This window comes from Zootoca vivipara, chromosome 6 (assembly GCF_965207765.1).
Source record: "Zootoca vivipara chromosome 6, rZooViv2.hap1.1, whole genome shotgun sequence".
Lineage (NCBI taxonomy): Eukaryota > Metazoa > Chordata > Lepidosauria > Squamata > Lacertidae > Zootoca > Zootoca vivipara.
In genome coordinates, this window is record NC_142589.1 from 37,683,386 (window position 1) to 37,708,970 (window position 25,585).

The following is a 25,585-nucleotide window of genomic DNA, read 5'->3' on the forward strand; positions in this document are numbered from 1 at the left end:
AGTGGCTTGTTTTGGTTGCAACGTTTGCAACAAACCAAGATCTGTAGCTAAAAGTTTGCTCTTGGGCTTACTGACCATGCTCTGCTATGAACGAAACAAACCATCATCTCTGGTTTGGACGTGATGCTAAGCCAGGGATTGTGGTTTGTTTCCTCTGCACACTACCAGTGATCAGTGAAATGGGTGCAACTGGCTCTTGCTCAGTAAAACTAGGGAGAAGAGAACTGCAAACAGCTGCATCCATAGGAAACCATGGGCAAACTGGCACCTCTCATCCATTGATTTACATCCTCGAAAGGGAAGCCAGGATAATCAACTGGTTAGAGCAACCCTAGAATGAAGAAAGTTTACTACATTAGGGTCTTTTAAGTTTGGCTGCGGTTGGGGGTGGGGAGGCAAGTACAGTCATACCTCGGTTTACGACCGCAATTCGTTCCGAGAAGCCAGTTGCTCCCCGAGTACATCGTAAATGGAGTGGCTCTTCTGTGTGTGCGCGAAGCGCCGCTAGAGCACTTCTGCGCATGCGTGCACTGCGCAGATCGCTTTTGCGCATCCACGCGCTGCGGAACCCGGATGTAAACACTTCCGGGGCCGCGGCGGTCGCAAACCGACCAGTCGTAATCCGAGGTATGACTGTAAAGGGGGCATGATAGAGGCATATAAGATCCATGGTGTGGAGAAAGAGAGATGTTTTTTCTCTTTTTCTCATAGTACTAGAACTCAAAGATGTCCAATGAAGCTGAGTGTTGGAGGAGTCAAGGCAGACAAAAGGAAAGACATCTTCACACAGTGAGTAAACTTAAGGAATTCTCTCTCGGGAGGTGCAATGATGGCCACCCACTCTCAGGCAGCTATAAAAGAGCATTAAGCAAATTAACAGAGGATAATGATGATTAGCCAGGATGGCTATGTTCTGCTGCCATTGTTGGAGGCAGTAAGTCTGTGTACTACCAGTTGCAGGGGATAGTGGGTGGGGATGGTGCTGTTGAACTAAGTTTCTGCTTGCAGGCTTCCCATTAAAGCATCTGGTTGGCCCCTAGGAGAACGGGCTGCTAGACTAGATGGGCATTTGGCTTCCTACGTCCTTAAATACTTTTATTTATGTAACTTCTTCTTAATCACTTGCTTTATAATTTAGTTCAACGGTTTGTACGTTTGGTATTTTCATTATGGTTCAGGGGTTTGCTTTTGACCGGAAAGTGGCATATAAATCCCAATTTTTCAATAAAATATGCTTAAAAGAGTATTTCTCCTTTGCTGCCCCATATACAGTGGTACCTCTAGTTACAAACTTAATTTGTTCCGGAGGTCCGTTCTTAACCTGAAACTGTTCTTAACTAGAGGCGTGCTTTCGCTAATGGGGCCTCTTGCTGCCACTGCGCCGCCGGCACACGATCTCCGTTCTCATCCTGGGGCAAAGTTCTCAACTCGAGGTAACTCTTCCAGGTTAGCAGAGTTTGTAACCTGAGGCGTTTGCAACTCGAGGTAACACTGTATTTGGAATCGCTACCCAGCACAAAGCCGCCTCTCCCCAGATCCCTCTTGAAAGCCCACGTTTCCTTTGAATATTCAGGGGCTTTGTGCAAGGTTCCCCTTACTATATAATGCAGGTTTTGCAGTATTTGTGCCTTCCTGGTGTTCTGGGCGACAATTCTCGCCAGAGCACCAGGATGGGAACCAGCTTGGCAAAGGCTGCCCTCCTGTAACTCAGCCATTCACCAACTCTATTCACAGCTCTTTGGGGCAAGGAACTCCCCCCCCCCACCTTCTCCTCTGCAAAGAGGAGGCTTAGGGCCCCTGCAGGCTTATGGCACTATATGCACGGGTGTAAAAAGATGCCTGCATGAACCACGACGGACACATTGGAAGTGGCTCCTTCTGTTGCTCCATTAGCCCTGCCCTGTTGTCACCACTCCCAGGGTCTCGAGAGCGTCCTGGAGTCAAGTAACAAGACTGTCTCTTACAAATAACTCCAGGCGACAAGCTCCCAAAGGTCTGCATCTGTGCCAGCCTGGTTCCCCAAAACAGCCCCCCCTTTATGCCTTTCCCCACAATGCCCCATTGGGAGCATAAAGGGGCTGTGAGAGAGACAGACTGGCAAGCAAGGTGTGGCTTCCTTTCCGGACACTCTCCATGCCAGCCCCTCCGTGGTAAGTGGGTCCGGGCAGGAAGGCAAGGCAGAGAAACCCTCCTTGTTTTCCCCTTAACAAAGAGGTCAGTGTCTCCAATCTGCAGCGGCCCAGATAACCATCGGAAACTGTATCTGAGCAACATCCGCTTGGGACTTTTTTTTTTTATCTGGGGCAGCCGGACCCCTTGCCAAACAAGGGAAGGGAGAACCGTCATGCAGTTAATCATTAACCTCCAGGATGATTCGGCCCTCCCCACAGGAAGGTTGTTGCTGCTTTTTTTGCTCGCTTGCTTTTTTTGAGGCTGGGGAGAGATACTTCATTGTGGCAAAGAGTGCCAGTCTTGCAGGGAGGGGCAAGGTTGCAGCCAATGTGTCCTAATGGCATCTTCCCACATGCCTGGCTTGGGGAAAGGCCATAGCTTTGCATGTAGACGGTCCCAGGTTCAATCCCTGGCAGGCTTGGGAGTGAGACCTCTGCCTGAAAAGCTGGACAGCTGCTGCCAGCCAGAGTTGACAATACTGAGCCATGTGGACCAATGGATTTGACACAGTCTACAGCAGCTTCTTATATGCCTATGGCATTGTAGCCAGAAGCTGGACACAGCACATATTTTTTTCAAAGCTGCATTTGGATGGACCAAGATTAGGGATGGGCTGAGCAGTTAATTCCATCTTGTTTCAGCCTCGCTGCCATGCAGTCATGAGCCTGTCCCATTCTGTCCAGTCCCATGCATCTGGTGTGCACTTTTTAATGTAAACACACTCTCTTCAATGCATTCACCTCAAAACATGCGTTTTATAGGCGCCGTTGACACAACATGCGGATTTTGGTGTGCACTTTTTGCAGACTACGAATGCATGGCAAAATCCACCGTCCAACTGGGAGCTGTGTTATGATCTGCAAGCAGGGTTGGAGCCTTCAGGTCAGGTTGGTCTGTTGCAAAAAGCAGATTCCTCCTGCATTCTTAGTAGGGCCTGGCAGACTCAATTCTGCTGCCCATCAATGGCATGGGAGCGCGAGGAGAGGGCAGCTACATCAGTTCAAAGGTCTATCTAGTTCCAGCAACCCGGATTCCCGCAATGTGCCTCCTGGCTGCCCCCACAAGCAGGGTGCAAAGGCAACACCCCCCACCGCTTCTGTTTTTGTCTCTATTAGGACTCACTGCAGCTGTGATTGTGAGCTGTTTTAAACTGTTTTGAATGCTGCATTTTATATTGCTGTAACCCAACCTGAGGCCTTCTGGCGAAGGGTGGATAATAAATATAATAATCAACATATTGAACATATTTAATCCTGGCACTTTCAAGTTAAGAGGGTCAATCAGCAGATGATGGGAAATGTTTCTCTGCCTGGGACCCTGGAGAGCTGCTGCCAGTCAGAGACAACTATATTGTCTTAGATGAACCAATAGCCTGATGATATAAGGCAGCTTCCTGCTTTCCCTTCCCTAATGGCCATCATAGACGGGATTTTTCATACCAGTTACTGAAGGAAAGATAGAGTTGGGAGACCCATTTTTCCGCGCTTCCCTGACCTCGCCCCCCCCCCCCGAGAAAAGAGACTGGTAGTCACTTTCGGCCATGGAGAGCAACAACCCTTTCCTCTGTCTTCTGGGTTTAAAAAACAAAACAGAGAAGGGAGGCGATTGAAAATATAAAGAAAAGGAAGAAACTGGGGCGGGGATGAGAGGAGAGGGGGGGGCAGGGCTGGGAATCGTCAACACGGCTTGATAAGAGAAGCTGCTGAAATGGGAGCAAAAATATTTAGACAATAAATGAAGTATCAGAAAAAAGCAGCGGCATATCTTTAAGAAATCAATCATCCCGTACCGGTTGTCTGGACATACGGCGCCACAGGAGAGATAGCCGCCAAACTGGCAAGATAAGGGTTAATCAAGGATTTAATTTGGCAAAAAAAAAAGATAAACGGGGAGGCTTGAGCTGAGGGGGGGGGGAAGAGAGGGGAAAAGAGAGAGAGAGAGAAGGGAGAGGAGAGGCCAGGGCTTTCTGTCCCACATCCTTCACAAAGCCCCATAAAAAAGAGTTAGAAGACATCCCCAAAGAGCCACCGCCTCCTCCTCCTTTTCCCACTGGCAGAGATCGGGTCTTGCCCAGGCCAAGGTCCCTTGGGGGGCAGCCTAACTACCTATAGAGCATTGTGGGTGCGCAGAAGTGTGACTTTCAGCATATGCTGAAGATGCACCTCATTGCCCCGACCTTTTGGAACTTAAGGACACTTAAGATGACCCTGTTGGATCAGGCCTAGCTTAAGCATCCAGGTTTCATGGTAGCCAACCAGAAGATTGTGGGAAACCTTCAAGCAGGACCTGAGCACTACTGCACTCTCCCCTCCTGTGGTTTCCAGCAGCTAGTATACATAAACATAGCTGCCTTTGACCAGGTCGGTACAGCATCGCCATCATGGCTAGTAGCCATTGACAGTGTCCACCTCCTCCACTTGAGATGTCTATTTTTAGGACCCACTCTAGTTGTTTGTAATTTGTTTCAAACTGCTTTGAATGTTGTATTTTTACATTGCTGTGACCTGCCCCGGTTCCTTCTGCTGAAGGCAGGTAATAAATCTAACAGCAGCAATGGCAATAATACAGTCAGGGCTCAGACAGAAAAACCCAGAGCTGGGGAACAAGATCCTCTGAAGAAAGTTAGCACCAACCTGCTCCCATTCTGCTCTTCCTGTGGGGGGCAAAGAGAGGGTGGAAGGGGCCGAACTGCTGCTCTTCTCCAGTGCCCAACTCCTCTCTTGTAGGAGGAAGGGTGAATCCTTTGGGTTTCCTACTCCCTTCCCCTTTTCTGAATTCCAAGTCATTTCAGAACTCCCTGAGCCTAGTTATAAATCATGTCCATAGCTGTTTTTTTGGAGGCATGCACATTGCTATATTATTCTTATCATTTGGTCTAAAAGGTTTTGCAATATTTTTATTGGAATCAGACATGTACTTGTTGCACAAAATGAGATACTCATGCACACACACAACCCGCCAAAACAATCTTGATTCTCACGTCCTTCCCCTCTTCTGCCGAAATTTGAGAAGTTTAAGAAGAAAAGGAAGCAGGGCCAAAAGAGGTTGTGAGGATGAGAAACTGGGTTTGTAAGTCGACACAGAACCCAAGAGGAGCACAAATGGAACAAACTAAACAGATAGAAGCCAAATATGCACAAACAACATATTATGATGCCTTCTTCTGCGATAGACTATCAGTCCAGCTACTTTAGGGATGCCTACGCTCACTAGCAGCAGCTTTCCATGGCTTCAGGCTGAGGGGGCTCTTACCCAGCCTCGTAACCTGGGATGCTTACGAAAGAGATGCCTTGTGGAGAACCCCCATTCCCATCACAAAGCTGCAATGCCCAGGGTGCTTTAATCCTTCTTCCCAAGGAACTTTGGAAACTGTGGCTCTGTGGGAGGAAAAGGGGCCACTTAACAACTGCCAGCACCCTTAACATACTACAGTTCGGAGGATGCTTTGGGAGAATCTGTGACTGTTTAAAGTGGTATAAAACTGCTTCAAATGTACGGTGCAGATGGGGCCCAGTTGTTCCAAAGACAGGCCCACTTTAAGATTTATATCCTGACTTCATTGTAAAACTTGCTGTTTTACTTTCAATCCCTTTCCTTAATCATCACTAACGTGGAATTTCCCATTTCCATTATCACCACTGGGAGCTGTCCACAAGGACCCCAATAGAGCCTCCCAATGCAGACACCTGTGTGGAGGGTGGTGGGGCTGCACACATGAACACAATGGGGGAAGTGCTTACAGCAAACCCCTGCTCTCAGAGAAATGAAGGCCCAAATGAGATGGAGGTGTGGAAGCTGTGGCCCTCCAGATGTTGCTGAACTACAATTCCCACCATGCCCTGGGCCACTTGCCATGTTGGCTGGGGCAGCTGGGAGTTGAAATCCAACAACATCTGGCTAGCCACTTCCAATACAGCAGCTGGCTGTAGGTATTCAGCAGCAAAAGGAAAGCACTCTGCACATCCTCAAAAGCGCTCGTATTATGTTCCAAGCTGAGGCACTGGTGTGGGAAAAAATTGTTCTGGGGTAATTACAGGCTCTGCAATTTGCCATCCATGAAACTGGGATACACATGGGATTATTTTTGGTTGCAATGAGCCTCGCTCCTACTTGACTGACATTGGGCCTCATTTACTACTTTGTTGCCTACTCATTACAGGGCCTAGAGAGATCCCTTTGAAGCTTTTCACAGCCTTGCACGGTTCATTGGCCTCCTGAACAATTTGGGGTCACTTGCGACTTGGCCACCTCCCTGCTCAGCCCAGCTCCAGATCACTAATGAATAAGCGAAGCAGCACCAGTTCCGAGACAGAACGGCAAGACAGCTGGGGAACCAGAAATTAAGCCCAGCAGGCTAAAGGCCTTCCAGCCGGGATTTCAAAAATGTACCACAGGCCTGTGCAGAAAGGAGCTTTTAAGAACCTGATGCTGATGGGATATAGCCCTGCCATGAGCCGCACTAATGAGATTAGCTGCATGGGAGAAGCTGCATCCTGCTGACGGGCACTTTGTGTGTGGTGCTAGAGACAGCATCGTAGCTTGGCCTGTGCTAAAAGGATGCTGCTTGTAAGTGAGAAACAGGAAGAATCAGAAGCATTGCCTTGGGCTGTGGTTATGATGACCACCACTTATTACCTGTAGAAGTGCCTGAAACATGCTGCAAGGTTTGGGCTAGCCCTCCAGATGTCTTGGACTACCATCATCCATGATGACTGGCCATGCTGACTGGGGCTGATAGGATTTGTAGTCCCAAGGCATCTGGAGGGCACCACATTGGCTTAGAATCATAGAATCGTAGAGTTGCAATGTACCCTGAGGATCAAACTCCATGCAATGCAGGAATATAGAGCTGTAAGGATTGAACCTGCAACCTTGGCATTATCAGCACCACACTCTAACCAACTGAGATATCCATTCTTACACCTGTACTGGACAACATACATGGTGTTTTTTTAAAGTCCCAGGAAGTGGAAGGGACTGCCTCTAAAGTGCAGGAAGGTAGTCTGAAATGATAGCCATGCTAGGAATGCTATCTGGTGCAAGCTCAGTCCCAAAGCCAGGATGGTGTAGTGGTCAGAGAGCCAGACTAAGAGTCCATGGAGCTTAGTACTGCCTGCACTGATTGGCAGTGGCACCTGTAGATGCAGACGATTGAACCTGGGACCTCCTGTGTTCAAGGCAGGTGCTCTACAACTGCCCGTCCCAACTCGCAGGGTTTCTGCAAGGATAAAACTGGGGTACCATGGACACTGCCTTAATCCTCCTTGGAGGGAAGGTGGGATAAAAATGATGCCACCCACCAAAGGGCATTGCAGCTGTTTTCTGCAGAGAGGAAAAGAGGAGAGGGGTGCTTGTTTTAATTTCTGCTGACTTACTGACTGCTGTACTTACTGGCTCACTGTTCCCCGGAGAAGCAGGCTCACTGTGGATATTCCCCTGGTACGGACCCCAGGACAATCCCTCAAGTACGTTCTGCCTGGCACGCACTTTGCTCTCGCCCTCTGATGTCATCAGCTCCAGTTCACCTGATGGACAGGAGGAAAAAAAGGGAGATCAGGGAAGCAGAAATCAATGAGATGATATTGTACATAAACGCTCCAAGGAAGTTTCTTGCTAGGTGGGGTGGGCTTCGTCCTTTCTTAAAAACTCAGAAATGGCCAGACTACAAGGTTCCCATAACATCTAACAACCAATGGAGTGGAAGAGAGGGTGCCGTCTGATTGCACACCAGGGTGACAGATGGACCCTCCTTGTTTTGGCAAGGGAATGAGATGAAAATGAGGTTTTCAAATTTCTTGTGACAGCATGGAAGGCCTCGGTGAATGGGCAAAATAACTGAGCAGAGGCTAGGTACTATTTCTTATTCTTTAATGGGGTTCCTACTTCACACTAGCAGTTGAAGCAGAAGCACTTCTTTGGCAAAATTGTTCACATTTCCTGATTAAAAGATAAAGGTTGGGGAAAGATCTTTCTTTAAAGCTCAATATGCTTAATAAGTTGAATTAATTCTACAAACATATTTCCTGTGGTTGTGGGCTGATCATAATAAATTGGAATTATACTATGCACTGCTGCTTTCTGCAGAGTGAAGGTATATATGTCTTAGGGCTGGGCGATGCTGGGTTTTCAACATCATGGTGTATCGCCAGCCAAACAAAGCGGTTTGGCGATATACTGCGATGTTGAAAAAAGCTGCATTGGCCCCTGCCGGCGAGATGACGGGTGAAACTGCCGCAGTTCTCATCGTGGAAACTGAGGCACTTTCACCCCAGCGCCTGGCCCTAGCCTGCTCCTCAGCCGGGTGTGTGTGTGGAAAGGCTCCTGCCCCCAGCTGAGCGAGCCCCAAGGCCACAGGGGACAGGAAATGATATTTGCAAATGTTATGTATTTATTTCATACAATTTATATACTGCTTGATTGTAAAAAAAAACCCATTAAAAATAATAAAACAATATCATATGTAGTAAAGACAAGTAAAACATTCAGGTAAGTAAAAGTAGCAATAAACTAAAAGCACATAGGATTTTATGTATCTGGGCAGACTTGTCTAAAGAAAAATGCTTTTAGTAGATGGCCAAAAGAATACAATGAAGCCTTCGTTGTATCAACAGGCAGGGTAGGGTTGTATCAAAGTGTAGGTGCCACCACACTAAAACCACACTAACAGTGGCAGTTCTACAGATCAAAGATCTAGAAGGGCAAATGCTCTTCTAGAAAATAGTTCCCATAAATTAAAAGTTGCTGAAGAACATAGTATAAGAGGCACCCCCCTTTTTGCAATATAGCATGGCTTCATTTACAAATGATGAAGCTGATGGCTGGGCAGTCTCTCCTGCCTATACAAAGGTGTGGATCTTGTAAGGTTTTACTTTGGTGGGTTTATTGTTTGCATAACAACAACAACAACAACAACAACAACAACAACAACAACAACAACAACAACAACAACAACAATTTATTTGAACCCCGCCCATCCGGCTGGGTTTCCCCAACCACTCTGGGCGGCTTCCAACAAAGTTTAAAATACATTAAAATGTCACACATTAAAAACTTCCCTAAAATTTGTAACCAGCTTCTTCTTCATGCTGGACTTTATGCTGTATATGAGTTCTCTGACTTCTGATATTTTACTTGGTATGTTCTTTCTTTATTTGTTGTAATTAAAAATTTAATAAAAAAACATTTGCATTGATATATGTTACTTATGTGTGGCACAATTGCAGGGTGCCTACAATTGCAAACACCAGAGAAACAAGGACAAAGCACAGCACTAATAATAACTGACACTAATAATTATCAGCACAAACCAAGATGAACAACAATGTGACGATACTATTGTGGATAGGTTTTTTTTTGCATTCCATGTCAAAAGTCTTTATTATTATTATCATTTTTTTTAATTAAATTTGTATACCACCCTACTGCAGGTCTCAGGGCGGTTATAACATAAAAACACAATATAACAACACAAAATACATAACAAAAACAACCCACTAACCCCTCCGCCCCCCCAACACATTTTAAAAGGGCTTTGGATGTCAATCAGCCAAAGGCATGGTTAAAGAGGAACACAAGGGATTTCTCTTTAGCTGCTACTGGCCACCTGGTTTGCAATGGTTTTACTGTGTTCTGCCAACAGATTGCAAATAACATCAGGCAGGGCCCAGCCACCTCTTGCTCTCAAAAGGTCTCCTCCAGAAATGAGCTCTGAGATCTCTAAACGAGGGAGAGTGCAAAAGAAAATACAGTGGTACCTCTACTTACGAATTTAATGCGTTCCAAACGCACATTTGTAAGTAGAAAAAATGTGTAAGTCGAATCCCATAGGAATGCATTGGGAGAAAAAATTCGTAAGTAGAAGTAACCCTATCTAAAAATTCGTAAGTATGAAAAATCCTATCTAAACCGCATCCAAGATGGCGGACGGAGCTCCATTCGTAAGTAGAAACATTCGTAAGTAGAGGTACCACTGTATACCACATCTTCCACTTCCCCAGTACCACAAACTCATGTCCACTGTGCGTAAGGAATCCTTTTATGCTTTTCAAATAAGCTGGAAGAAGAAGAAGAAGAAGAAGAAGAAGAAGAAGAAGAAGAAGAAGAAGAAGAAGAAGAAGAAGAAGAAGAAGAAGAAGAAGAAGAAGAAGAGGAGAGTTTGGATTTGATATCCTGCTTTATCACTACCCTAAGGAGTCTCTGTCCATTGGCTCCTGCCAACCTAGCAGTTCGAAAGCACGTCAAAGTGCAAGTAGATAAATAGGTACCGCTCCAAACGGGAAGGTAAACAGTGTTTCCGTGTGCTGCTCTGGTTCACCAGAAGTGGCTTTGTCATGCTGGCCACATGACCTGGAAGCTGTACACCGGCTCCCTTGGCCAATAGAGCGAGATGAGCGCCACAACCCCAGAGTCGGTCACGACTGCACCTAATGGTCAGGGGTCCCTTTACCTTTAAGGAGTCTCACAGCGGCTAACATTCTCCTTTCCCTTCCTCCCCCACAACAAACACTCTGTGAGGTGAGTGGGGCTGAGAGACTTCAGAGAAGTGTGACTAGCCCAAGGTCACCCAGCAGCTGCATGTGGAGGAGCAGAGACACTAACCTGGTTCCCCAGATTATGAGTCTAGAGTCTATCGCTCTTAACCACTACACCACACTGGCTCACAAGCTGGAGGAGAATATGAGCACATATAGGATCATTGACCGCTATATCACTGCTGCCAATGACCTACTGAACAAGAACCAGAGCAGCTCTTCTTCCAGATATTCACCTGTCCCTCGCCTGTTGCTTCTGAGAATTTCCCCCCATCTTCGACCTGTGGCCTTCTACTGTGATTAGCTGCCCACATTCTGAAGCCAGAGCTTTCAATGAACAGGTTTGCTTTCGCCTCAGTTCAAAGGTGGAATTGGTGCTTCAGCTAAATATGGGGTCCCCCCTGTGAAAGTTGCACCTCAACAGCCTGCTTAAGGCAAGATTTTCAGGTTGCTCTGGCAGCATCAAGCAACTGTTGGGTGTATCCTAAAGGGTTTTTAACAAAATATTGACCGTGTGTTTCCCACAAAAGTAACAGGTCCTGGGCAAGTCACCCTTTACCTCCTCAACGACCTGCCTGTTTCGTGAGTGGCATCTCTGTCCACTTGGGTATCCAGGGTGTGCGGCCCAGTAAGCCAGCTATTTAACTCTTCAGGGTAAATAGCTGATTTAATAGGAACTTGAGACAATGACAGACCATAGGGTCCCTCTACTTTATCTACACTGACTGGCAGCAACAACTCTCCAGGGTTTCAGGCAAGGAGTCTGTGCCAGCTCTACCTGAGATGCCAGCGATTTCACTTGGGACCTTCTAAATTGAAAGCAAATACTCTTCAGTTGAACCACAGACCCTTCCTTCGTGCAGGCAATCCTACTTAACTTTTCTAGAACGTCAACATTATGGCATATTAGTTTAATTTCCATCACTCTACTCTGCCTGATGAGCTTTTGAGTTACACAAAATCCATCAATGTGCTTTTAACAACAACAACAACAACAATGGTTAAAGGTAAGAGATCGTGTTTGCAGCAATGACAAATCCACATTATGACTCTGGGCCACCTTTGTAAGATGACTCAGAAAGCACTGGATTTTTCCTATCTGGGCATCTTGGGGGGGGGGGGAATTCAGTTCAGTTTGCATTAAAGGGTGAAACTACCAGGTTTGCAATTTTCAAAACAACACAAGAACCGAAGCACAGCCATCTTTCAAAATTTGCTCTTCTCCATATATTGCAGTGCAGTTCTCCAGCCAAGCAAAGTGTAGAAAAATGCATGTGCTAGAGTAGAGCATTATAAATCTGCCTGAATCAGTAAATAAAATATTCCAAAATGCATTATATTAGGCAAAATTGCTTTGCAAAAATGTGTGCATGTTAAGCAAAAACGCAAAGAAGAAATTACACTAAAATACTGATGAATTTTTATGAGGACCTTTAGAAACTGCAAAGTGCTGCAGAAATGTGGAGGACTGAACTTAAGATGGGAAGAAACAGGGAACTGAAAGAAACCAAAATGGACAGATCCAACCCTTCCTGGCATCACATCAGCCCACTGTGGCCCCTCTCTGGTTACTTTGCAAGGAGCTGCAACACAGGGGACGGATCAAAGCTTGCTGGCATCCCTCCATCAAAAAGGGAGCCTCTTATTTTGCTTCATTAGGACCCTTGGTTGAGACGGCTTTGAGCTGTAATGGCCTTGATGGTCCGATAAGCCTCTCGGTTTAATGGGTTAGATAACATGTAAATCGGCTGGGAAGACCAGCCTAAAATGTTTTAGCTGCACCTTCATCTTTCAGCAGACAGATAAGATGGCAGCTAAGCAATACTCAGATGGATGTTAAACGGAGACTCCCAGCAGTCCCCCTTTGTACATCTGAAAGTGGAGAAAGGGGTAGGCATTGCATTTCTCCCTCTTTCCCTCCCTCCCCAAAGCCCTGCAGTCGAGGTGTTCCGAGGGAGCGACGGACAGAGGCGCAGGAGGGAGGCTTGGCGAGGGTCCAGATCCAACTCCTTGCGTGGGAAACAAGGCCTTGGAATCAGACTGCTCGTTCCACCAAAACACATCAAAGGCACTGGGGTGGACAGGGAGGCAAAGGTCCCCGTGTGCTAAAGCTTATCAGGGCAGAGGTGAGATGAAGGGAGGGGAGACCATGGCTGGAGAGTTTCTGTGCTCAGAACAGCTTCAGGAAAATCCCCAAGGTGGCCTTGTGCACATGAGGAGTGGGAGGATTCAACCTGTACAAGAGCCCTGCTGGCTCTGATCAAACACTGATCTAAGGCCCCATTCACAACATACATTTAATGTGCTATTGCACCACTTTAAACAGCCATAGAATTTTAGGAGCTGTAGTTTTTCATGGGTGCTGAGAGTTGTCAAATGGCCACTATTCCCTACAATTCCCAGAGTTCTCTGTGAAGAGGGATTGACTGTTAAACCACTCTGGGAATTGAAGCTCAGTGAGGGGAATGGGGGTCCCCTAACGATGCTCGGCACCTTTAACAAACTACAGCACGCATAATTATTTGGGGGAATCAATGACCGTTTATAAGTGGTATCATAGAGATAAACTGCATGGTGAGAATGTGGCCCAAGCACAGCATCCTGTTTTGGGCAGCAGCCAATCAGATGCCTCCGGAAAGCCCACAAGTAGGGCATGAAAGCAACAGCACTTTCTCTTGCTCTCTATCAGCTGGTATCCCATGGCATACAGCCTTTGATGCTGAAGGCAACATACATAGCCATTATGGCCATTTTTGTATCTAACAGCAGCCAGTCAGATGCCTCCAGGAGACCCAGAAGAAAGGGGTGAAGCCAACTCCTCACTCCTGTTCTTTAGCCATGGCAACTGATCCCCAGACCCAACAACCTTACACATGGGAAGACAACATGTGCAAGAGCAGAGACATCCTGTGCACAGTGACAGGCCACTGGGGAGCTGCAGTCTGTGGAGTGCTCCTTTAAATTATTTTCTGTGCACTTTGGCAACATCTTTCTGAGACTAAACCTCATTTACATTTCTGTCCCAAGAAAGAGCACACTAACAGGAAACCCTGCCCTTGATCTTGCCTCCATTCTGGAGGCTTCTCACAGACTGTGCAATTCCCAGCATTTTTTAAAGGTGTGCCTCTGCCGGTCCAGTCAAGTTCTGCTGATATGGTAATAATGCAGCCTTCACCTGTCCACTACAACTCCCAACAGCCATGGCTGTTTTCTCCAGGATATTGGGTAGGAGACCATTCCCAGCCACAGCTGGAGAAGCCAGGGATTGAAACAGGGACCTTCTGCATGCAAAGCAGATGTTCTGCCACTGAGCTATGGCCGCTCCCTTAAAGCAGGACAGCCTCTACTGAAATGCATCGCACCCGTCTGGGAAGAAGCGAGGGGGTGAAATCCCGTTTCTGATCAGTTAGCCCTCCGCAAAAAGGTTCCTAGGGAATCTCAAGGAGAGCCGCAGCCAAGGGAGCAGTAATGAGCAAGTTCTGTCCAGCTTAGCAAACAAACCTGTTTTGTGCCCAACTGCCACCCTTCCTCCTGCCCCCTTTCCTCCTCTTCCAGCTTCTTGCTGGCTAATCAGTTGCGTTTGGGTCAGGCGACCATGTCTCCAAGATAAGAGCCTTTGCCTGACACTTTCCATGTCAGAGCACTCCATCTTCTGTGTATCAATCCCCACCAGAGAAAACACACAGCCACTGATAAAGAAAGCAACCGTTCCAGACACAAGGGGACGAAAATAGGGCAAGCCGAGCCACTTCCCTCCCTCCGTCCCTGCTAAAAAGGACATAACAGGAACTACTCCCCTCATCGAAAGCCAAGGCGGATGCCGAAGGGCAGCTCCAGGAAAGCAAGGTGGAAACCGAGGCACAGCAGAGCAGAAACCCAACCGCAGCACTGAGGCCAAGGAGGCTCCCCAGCTGCTCTCCCGCCTCCCTGCCCACAAGCACTGGGCCACCTGGCCATGAATACCCCCAGCCAACCTCCAGCTGCTAGGGGGCAATGCAGAAACCGCCGGTAATCCAATTAACTGGGGCCCGTTTGTAGAGAGATGTCTATAGTTAACAGTACCTCAAAGCTGGATTTATGGCTGAGAGGGTGCACACAACATATGAGCAAAGTAAAGTGTGCCCAACTCATGTTTGTGTCTGCCAGACAGCAACTTTCAGAGAATGGACGATGGTTGGCTGTCTATATATGGCTCTAAAAAAACCAAGGCTCAGCATCAGTAGGCCTCTGAATTCCAGTTGTTGGGAATTGCAAGTGGGAAGAGTGCTGCTGCGCTGCTCAGGTTCCACTTGCTGGCTTGCCAGAGGCATCTAGTTGGCACCTGTGGGAACTGTATGCTGGAGGAGATTGCCTCCCTTTGGTCTGATCCAAAAACAAGGCTCTTAAGATCTTAAGCCCTATACAACCCTTTGTCATAAGACCCGCCTCCTGCGCTCCTTCACCCACCAAATGAAGGTGTTCTCACTTATAAGAAACCCTTTCTGACTGCCATCATCCTCTCAAACAACATTGCTGCTGCCATCTTTGCAATGGGCTTTTGCTGAATTGTTGTGAGGTTTCCAGGGACTCATAGAAGCTGACAGAGGGAAGGACAGCAACTTGGTTTCTCTTGGTTGCTCATTTTTCTAGTCTTAATCTCCATTCACCACATTTCCACACCAATCTGCAACATATTTACCTCATAAAAAAAATCCTCATGAAAATTCTACAATATTTTGTGTGTATTTCCCCCAGAGGCATTTTCCTATGCAATTTTGACTAAGAAACAAATTTTCTGCTAATAAAATACACCTGTTGCTGCAATTATTATTATTATTATTATTTTATTATTTTATTGTTTTAATAATACAGTGGTACCTCTACTTACGAATTTAATGCGTTCCAAACGCACATTTGTAAGTAGAAAAAAATTGTAATTCGAATCCCATAGGAATGCATTGGGAGAAAAATTCGTAAGTAGAGAAAATCCTATCTAAAAATTCGTAAGTAGAAAAAATCCTATCTAAACCGCATCCAAGATGGCAGACGGAGCTCCATTCATAAGTAGAAACATTCATAAGCAGAGTTATTCGTAACTAGAGGTACCACTGTAATCATTTTTATGCATACCTCCTAATTTAGACATTGCAACCTTCAGAGAAGGAAGGGCAGCTGTGGTTCTGTTCATGTATTGCAGGCACCCCCAAACTCGGCCCTCCAGCTGTTTTGGGACTACAGTTCCCATCCTCCCTAACCACTGGTCCTGTTAGCTAGGGATGATGGGAGTTGTAGTCCCAAAACAGCTAGAGGGCCGAGTTTGGGGATGCCTGATGTATTGTTTCGGGAAAGGCTAGGGTTAGGTAGAATTGAATTAAAGGGTGAACTGCGGCAAACCTTTCCTCCATCCTTATGCTTAAGTGAGCATATCTGGGTCTAGCCATAAAGCCCTATGCAGACTGCACTAGAAAGGGAGAAAGAGATTTGAGCATGGGGACATGAAATACTACAATGGGGCAGGAAAGACAGGTGATTCCAGAGTCTTGAGAGTCACTTGAGACCCTCAAACACACTTGTTCACACACGCCAGCTCTCTGAGCCCCATCCGGGACAAAAAGGAAGCCATGACGTGTCTATTAATAAGAGCCCAGCCCAGCCTAGCTAATGGTCAGAACAATCTTGCAGATTATCGCAAGGAACAAAGTCCATTTCCCCCCTCCCTCCCTTCTGCCTGCTCTGCTTGTGTGCGTGCGTCTCACTGCCCCTAATCTTGGGATCGGTGGTGCTGGCGCTCAGTTTCACCACCCTGCAGGTTAATACAATTCCTCCCTTATCTTATCTCCCCATCAGTTTCCTGGCAAAGCCGGCATCCGATTGGCTCCCGCAAGCCAGCTGGCCTGGAAGTTATCAGAATAATTCTTATCTCCGGGATCATTAACCAAATTGGGCTGGTATCGGCCTGCGCGCTTGTGATAATAAAGTTACAAAAGGAATGGAGGAAAAAAGAAAATAAGGCAAGGGACGCCGTCTGAAAACACTTCCGCTCCCTGGGGGTGCCTCTCAGGCAGAGTAAGAAGGATCTCAGCCACAATGGTGGGGTTGGGGGAGATGAGAAGCAACTCAAACCTGCCATTCCGGCTCTAGATAGCTCAGCAATTGTGTCTTTCGAGTGTGGGCCAACTGATGCCAGTCAAAAGTGCACAGGAAGCACGGTACACCCCATGCACAAGCCTTTTAGCAGCCTGAAATAAATTCTCTTTATACATTTCAATAAATTTGTGTGTTCGTGTGTCCTTATGCAATTTTTCTGGCTTAGTGTGGCCAATGCCCACTGCTTTAGCATGTATGTCACCTAACGTAGCCTGTAACAACATCCTGCGGCCAAGCGTTCCGCAGGCCCTTCCTCTGTACTTGCCTTTACCTCACTGCCAACCAGCTTTTGGGGCACAGCTGACTTACTAAACCTTCCCCTGCTCATTCCCTCTGCACTACCTTTGATATTGCATATATCCAGCATTGGCCATCTACTATCTTTACTGTCTAAACCTGAAAAGGACCGCTTCTGGTAAGGTGAGAAAAAGGGCTCCCTTTTGCTTGCGTGAACAAGACTGCCTCCTTCTGGGAGTTTTATGCCTGCTTGGTTCACAAGAATAGCACCAAGTAGACTGCATCCCGCAGGAAGTGATACGGCAGGGCTGAATTCAGTGTTCAACCTGGAAGCAACAGAGAACCAACCGACCACGTGATTAGAACTGCCACATGGAACATTTGTCAAGCTGCAATGACAAGAGTCTCATAGCTCCTTCCGTCTTCTCCCTTGATCGTCTTATTCGCTGCTTAAAGTTAGACTGTGAGCAACATGAACACAGAAGACACCCCAACCTTGTGTTATTCTACAAAGCACTATTTATACTGAGGATATTAACTATTAGTATCATAAGCTGATGGAAGAAAAGCACTGCTGGGAAGGGTGTCTAAGAAAATGAGAAAGGAACTAGGAAGCATGTAGAGGCAGGCAGTGGCCCCTGGGTTTGCTTGCCCCTAACTACAATGTGGAGGATAAAAAGTTTTCAAAGGATGACAGCAAAGCTTTTTTTTTATAAAGCAAGATAGCAAGAAGTGTTTTATTAAAACAGAAATGGGAAAAATACAAAGGGAGATTGCCATCCGACCACTCCCCAAAGTGCTAGCTTCAGTTAGCTCCTCTAGAATAGAAATAAGAAATTCTCAGCTAATGTCACCTCCTCACCCATGCAAGCAAAAGCAAAAAAAAAATCTTATTTTTGCTTTCTCCTGACTGTGGTGGTATCTCTCTGGGCCAAGATCCTCACCTGAAAGAAGGGTCCAGGATTATCCACATTGTGATTCATCAGGACATCAAAGTTTCATTGTATTCACTTGCACAACTGTCCTGTGTTTTAGGCCACCCCACCCCATAGCAAAGATGGGATTTTCAACCCAGATCCAACTCCAGCTTGGTACCTAACTGACCCACACTGGAAGGATTTGCATTCTTGTAAGCTTCATAGGTTATCAACATTTCAAAGGCTGCAGAAAGACAGTGTGTGCCCTGCTGGTTCAGATCAAGAATATTTATTTATTTTATTTCTCTATACCCCGCCTTTTTACCTGATGGGACTAAAAGCAGCTTACCGATAAAAACAAGACCAGAAAAATAATTAAAACACAATTAAACATTGATAGAATTAAAACTACCATATTTTTCCGTGTATAAGATTAGGTTTCGCCCTTTAAAATAATGTAAAAAATTAGGGGGCATCTTATACATGGGGGTGTCTTATAGATGGAAAAATGTGGTATATCATTGACAGAATCAAAAACTATACAGTATACAGTCACACCTTGGATCTCAAAAGCTCCTGAACAATCGAAATCCGGAAGTGAGTGTTCCGGTTTCCGAACGTTCTTTTAGATGCCGAATGTCCAATGGGACTTCTGCGGCTTTCGATTGGCTGCAGGAGCTTTCTGTAGCCAATCAGAAGCCGCACTTTGCTTTCCGAACGTTTTAGAAGTCGAACAGACTTCCGGAATGGATTCCATTCGACTCCCAAGGTACCACTCTCCCTTTCTTACTGAGCACAAGATCACTCTCCCTTTCTTACTGCCTCTGACCATGGAGGCAGAGCATAACTACCATGGCTAGTAGCCATTGATAGCCTTGTCCTCCATGAATTTGCCTGATCCTCTTAAAAAGCCATCCAAGTTGATGGCCGTCACTGTCTCTTGTGGGAGCGAGTTCCATAGTTTAACTATGCATTGTGCGAAGAAGTACTATTTTTTTGTCTTGTCCTGAATCTTACAACAAAAACTCAATTGGTTGGAGCTGATGGGACCTGGAAGGCTGATGTAAATTATTATAAATAAATAAGTTTAGCCATCATATCTAATAACAGTTGACTGCCTGTTCCTCTTCCTTCTCTTGTGCTGTTCTCTTTTAAAAGTTATCTAAGGTAGTGGGGGCCGCCACATCATGTGTAAGGGAATTCCATCAGTTAATTAGGCACTGTGCAAAGATGGCCTTGCTTTTTGTCCACCTCCACATTCGGGGACAGCGTACCATAAGCTGGGAACAAGATACAAGGGTTGGCCGGTGCCATCATACCCAAGCTTCTGAGCTTCTGAGAGACACCTCCCCGGCTCTGATGGGCAGGGGTGCTGATGAAATGGACCAAGAAGATGTTTGTCAAAAAGGTGGTTTTCCTTTGAGAAGTTTCAAACACAAGGCAGAGGGAATTATACATATTTTTAAACTGACAACTCAAGTAGCAAAATGATGTGTGATAGCACCGGCCTGATAAGATGGAAGGGGGCGATTGGGGAGCATTTTTAAGCTGCGTACAAGCAACGTCTTTACACTTCACCTTCCCATACAAAAGAAAATATCTCTAAAGGGGCTAAGGAGATTATCCCAGCTTTGGCAGCTCGGATGCTCAAATAATCAGAGGCAGCCTTGGGAATAACAAAGGAGCTGCTGGGCATTAAAATTAGACGAAGAGAAAAAGAAGAGGGGCTTGGAGGGGTCCCGCCTTCATTCCCCCATGTCCGTGGCAGATTCCCACTTGCCTATTAGTGGAATCTAAGGAGTCAGAAGCCCACAGAAGAGGGGAAGCAAACTTGTAAGAAGGCATGGCTTTCCATTATACCCTGTACCCATCACATGCAGAACCGTTTCTGTTCTGCTGCAGTTGGTCTTCTGCCAAAACATTGTCTCACTGTCCGCCGTGCTGAAATTACGTAAATTGCATAATTCATCACATAAGTTACGTTGTCATTTCCTTATTCTACTCCTTCTGTTACAGTGCGAAGGAAACACAGTGCAAATTTGAGGTAGGGGGTGGGGAATCAATTACATCTTGTTTGTGGACTGAAAGCAACAACAACAGACAATACCATTCATATATAATGGATTGATTTCTGTTCTGGACACGCAACAAATAAGCAGACACTGACAATTTCCGCTGCTGTTTCTGGTTTCCTCAGAATTCTCTGACATCTCTCTGCTAGAGACACACATCTGTACTGTCGCACACCAGGCAAATTCACCTTAAAAAGGTATGTCCCTCCCTCTAGCCCAGTTGCTCACAATCCCAGGACTAAATGTGGTCTTTGCCTGCTAACCATGAACAGAAAACGCACTTTGGGTGATGAAATTGCGCCACCAAACTTAAGCCCTTGTGCTCCTTGCCAACGGTGGCTTCAGGGAGCAGGTCTCTCCAGTTTGCCAACGCAAGTTCCCCACCAAAAGAGAGAGAGAGAGAGAGAGAGAGAGAGAGAGAGAGAGAGAGAGAGAGAGAGAGAGCCCTGTTGCACCTCTCTCCGCTCAAGCCGCAGTGGCTCAGACCTGCCAGCAAGGCAAGGTGGGGCAAGGTACAGCCCATCCGATACGTGGCCCTCCTTCCCTCCCCCGGCAGGAACAGTCTTCAGAGCTGTGCTCTGCCCCTCACCTTTGCGTCTGGGTTGCTGACATCCACTCACCGTTGTCCCTCTCCATTTCAAAATGGCGCCCGGTAACCGAGGACTGCATTTCAGGAAGTATGGGGCTGGCGATTCACATACCCCCCAAGTCCCCTCTCTTCCTCTGTAGGGTCTCCTTTTATCCGGAACACCGCCGACACCCCCCCCCACTCACTGCCAGCACATACCCAGCCCCTGCCACTTAGCTGGCTATTGGGGATTTCTCCTCTCCTATCGCAGCCAAGCATCACTGGGGATTTATTGATTTTTTGACACAGTTAACAACAGCAAATCTTTATCTCTGCAAACCCTGACCCCATTAGTGGAGGAGGCTCTTACCAAGCCTGTATAGCAACGTGGACCTGTCTACCCTCCCCCCAACCTCCAAGGCAGGAGTTTTAGGCAAAGGGTCACAGTTACAGGACAAGAGGGGAGCCCTTTTGCCAATAAGGCAGTTTCGTGACTGTCTAAGGCACAGCCCCCTTCCACTCTCTCTCTTCTTTGCAGGCTCAGGGCAGCGGAGGCAACAGTTTTAACACACCAGGATTTGGATTATACCAGGGTGGGCAGTGGCGGTGGGGGTGGGGAAAGAGTTCAAACTACCTTCAAACTTTTAAAGCAGCTGCCCTGTGCAACGATTGGCAGGGGTGGAGCACCCAAATTCTGAGCAGCAAAGGCCATGCCTATACTTCAAATAAAAGCCAGTTTCAAAGCCGTCACAACATCCCACCGAGGAATTTTGGGAGCAAAAAGAGCTGGGGGAACTCCCATACAATTTTCAGAGACCCTCCTCTCCAAGCTACCATTCGCAGGATTCTTAGAAGACAGTCAAAGCTTTCAAAGCAGCTTGAAAGTGGACTGCAGAACGTAGCCAGAACTTTTGGTGCTGGGATATTAGCTGCCGCTGTTATTATTATAGCTGCTCTTTCTATCATTATTTATGGAGCCCTGTCAACATGCATGATGCTTTACAATGTAACGGGGAATAAGGTGGAGCCCTGCCCTATGGAGCTTTTCAATCTAAAATCTGACAGGGGGAGGTGGCAGAGCAAGTGGAGGAAGACGGGAGGGAATGGGAAAAGGGGAAGTACAAGCATTCCCCTTCTGGACACGTACTTTGTCCTCATCACCTATGGAAACATTCATAGGTAGCCAATGTGCTGCCCTTATCCCTAATTAGAGATGCAAAAAGGCACTGAAATGCATTCTGCCCCACATTCATTGCAGCACCGTTTCCCTTCCGCTGCAGTTTAGCTTCTGTTAAACGCTATGTTTTCCATCTTGCATATTGTTTGAAAACAGAAAAACAACAGTTAATACCAATCATATTCACTGGATTGATTTCCGTTCCGGGCGAATAAGAGAACACTGGCAATTTCCACTACTGTTAGAACTCTTCAACTTCTCTACCCCTAATCACGGGCCTTGCAAGCATCTCTTGAAGGAACAAGAGACCTTTGGCCATGATGCCGAATCTGCCGCAAAACGGCAGCCTCCTAAACAGCTGCCCTCGGATCCCCAAAGAAAACTGTGGCTTGCTGTTATGAGAATGAGGTGGAGCCAGCCTCCATGAGTGAGGAAAGGGGAGGACAGCAGATAAGTTCAAAAGTTCCTCCCTTGCCAATGGGTGAAGGATACAGAGGACCACTTCCAAGTGGTGAAGTTACCACTACATGTATTTTCTCCTTTCACATTCACCCCTCTTAGAGCAGTGTGGGGACCCAAGGCAGTGTGCAAGGGCACCTACATGTGTCCTCCTGGTGCAACAGCCAGCTAGCCAAGTGTTCACATGTATACAGGGGAATTGCGAATGGGAAAGAGTGCTGCTTCTGCTAAGGTAATGCTGCTGCACTTGTGTCCTGCCTGTGGGCTTCCACTGGGGCCACCGTGAGAACAGGATGTCACCTGGGCCACTGGTTTGAACCAGAAGGGAGCCCCTTCTGTTCTGATGCTGTCGCAACCTTGCCTTAATAGTTCTACTTGCACCCCCGCAACTATGTTTGAGCTGCCCCGTCAGCCCAAAGCCCCAACATCCTGCCATTTCCCCACCCCCAACACCAGGTCTTATTTCTTTTCTTTATCCCACCCACCCTGCCCCCTCGCCACCCTGCTTCCAGCCTCCCCACACACCCCTTCAGAGAATTTCTCATAAACCGGAGTCCTGGCCGGCTGGTCCCTGATACCATCAGCTCCAAGGAGAAGGGACAATAGGGAGATGGGCTTTGGAGGGTCTGATCATATCCTGGAGGCAAGGGCGGTGTATTCAGGCCTGGAATGAACCGTGATCCTATCTCCCCCGCCAGGGTGTGGGTTATTGTGTCTCATAAAAGGAGGGACTCTTCACTGCCTTTTCTTCTGTTTTACACTGGCCTGCCTTATCAGCACCAGCATGACCCACTTTGCTTCCCCCCCCCAATCAAAAATCCCCTTCCTAAGTGGTTTTGCTTAAATAGTCCGGCAGCACACACAGGGCGTCACCCCAGAGCCATTTAACACTAGAACACCTGATGCGGCTTCGGAAGGGTGTTCCTGAGCATGTACAGAGGAAAGCAGATTTATTTCTGCCATCCTGCTTGCCCTCCCTTCGCAGGAACTCTGATTAGCCTAAGGGGTGCTGCCTACCTTCTCCTCTCACCACAACCCTGCGAAGGTAGGTTAGGCTAAGGCCAAGCTTTGTGGCTGAGAACGGAAGTGAACCCAGGTCAGGGTTCAACACACTATAAGCACTAGACTCTCAGTGCCACACCAGTTCTCAATACGAGGAACACACCAGCGCCTGGGATGTTTTGCAAAGCATCATGTGCTTCATGGATCAAGGCTGGCCTCAGCCCCAGCATGCAACAGGCTCCTGCAGCCCAGCCCTCCCTTCCCTTCCAGCACGGTAATCTAAAACAAATAGGACTATCTAGTGTAAAACTCTGCAATGAGCGATAAAGAAAAATAGCTGGAATAATTTTTCCCACCCACACATACCAATGTGAAGGGGAAGAGAAACACACACACACACAGAGAGAGCACAAAAAGATAATCAGGAAGATGGTGGCCAACCCTGCCCTGTCCATCAGAACGGGCCGTCCCGCCTCGCGCTGCCCTGTGCTGACTGATAATAAACCTTGAGGTTTGCAGAGAAAACTTCAGGCAGGGAGAGATTACTCAGACAGGAGTCGCAGCACAGATAAAAAAAAGAAAGGAAAGGAAAGGAAAAAGAGCTGGGCAGGGGGTAGGAGATGGAGCAAAAATAAAGGCCAGGGAAATGGGGGGGGTAGTGTGTACTGTTTTAATTCGATAGCGACAGTCGCCCCTTGGCTGTGGCTCAAGCAATATCCATGATCATCGGCTGTAGCGGGGAAATGGAGCCTCCAAGACCAGTGGCAGGGTACCTTGGTCCAATCAGCTGACAGTATTCATGCCCTGCTCGCAAGCTTCCCAAGGACACCTAGCCAGCCACAGTTGGAAAGAGAAAGGTGGACGGGGTAGATTTTACTGATCCAGCAAGGCAACTGCTTATGTAGCAGCCAGTTCCTAAACACTGACAATGCTGGAACTGAATGTTGCTTGGAAGTGACAACTTCAATCCCAGATGAAGACTTTTGCTGGAGGAGACATGCAGGTCCTCCATGTTTGGAGGCAATCTATGCTCCAATGCACCATGCCTGTTGGGGGACAACTCTGGGAAAACAGTATTATTTCTGCCATGCCTTATTTGGGGTTTCCCAGACTCATCTGCTTGGCCTAAGTGGAAATCAGGATGCTGGGATTACATAAACTCACCTTGGTCTGATCTAGGTGAGCTGTTCTTCATGTTCCTGTAATCCTATGTGATTACAGGTGTGGGCGGGTGGCCCCTGTGGGCCCTTTGGAAAGCAAACTCACTCAAGGATAAATCACTGGCTCTGCACTGTGAGATCTGGGTTTGAGTCCCATCTCCTCTGCCATGGGTTCATCATCTGACCTTAGCAAACTGTTCTCCTTCCCTGCCTTATCTTTCCCTCTGTAAAACTGATAAAATAATGGCATTCACCACAGGGACAGTATGAGGGTACCATCCAAAATTAGACACCTTGATCTCCTTCATATTTTGGTGGGGAAGCTAAGCAGATGCTTACACCTGTCGGCCAGCAAATTCAAAAACAAGTATTTTTTTTAAAAAAACTATGTTTTAGAAAAACACCCCTGCAGGTTGAAAGCATCTTAAAACAGGCATGTCCTCTACATGACAGACAAGGGGAGGGGCTAACTCTATGTCGATGGCCTATATGAGCACCATTTAAAACAAAAGTATGTTTGCTTTTGTCCCTTTAGAAATACAGTTTTCCCCCTCAGGTATTTAAATTGAGTGACTAGAACTCAATACAGTTAAATGAGCAACATGCCTACCTGAGAGCGCTTAATGCTAGCTGACCTATGCCCAGAAATACTGAAGAGGTCTGCTAATTTAAGAGTACAGGCTTACAAAGAGATGCTTGCCTGTGGCAAATTAAGAACCACCTACAGAACATGAGTTTGACCAAACTGCGGGAGGCAGTGGAAGACAGGAGTGCCTGGCATGCTATAGTCCATGGGGTCACGAAGAGTCAGACACGACTAAACGACTAAACAACAACAACAGATCATTCAGAGAAAATTTACAAGAAGTTGTGTCTTCCTGCCCCCCCCTCCTTTTCTTTTGAGATCCAAAGGACTAGCTCAGGAATGTGGTCTTGGGGAATATTCTGAAGGCATGCTGTGTGGCAACCTAGCTGAAGGTTTCGGTCAGGCCAGTGGCTGGATAGGAGACCTCCCTGGAATCCCTAGCTTTGCCACCTAGAGTTCCAGAAAGGTGAGAAACAGACATGAGCAGGTAAAGGCAGGGGCGTCTTACCCATAGAGGCTAGTGGTGGCAATTCTGGAGGGCGCCAGGGAAGAGGTGGAGGCTGGACGCGGAACCTCCC

At 47.0% G+C, this 25,585-nt stretch overlaps 1 protein-coding gene across 3 annotated transcripts in view; it reads right to left on the bottom strand.

Annotated features, from left to right (window-relative positions):
- Positions 1 to 25,585, bottom strand: part of ZFPM1 (zinc finger protein, FOG family member 1) — a 118,399-nt gene that overhangs the window by 19,392 nt on the left and 73,422 nt on the right. For 2 of the 3 annotated variants that reach the window (XM_060276035.2, XM_035117130.3), the window contains exon 4: positions 7,564 to 7,697. In XM_060276035.2, coding sequence (XP_060132018.2) covers positions 7,564 to 7,697 — 134 coding nt within the window. Of the gene's footprint in view, positions 1 to 7,563; positions 7,698 to 20,675; positions 20,784 to 25,585 lie in introns of those variants that run through there. The other variant, XM_035117133.3, reaches the window with a different exon arrangement.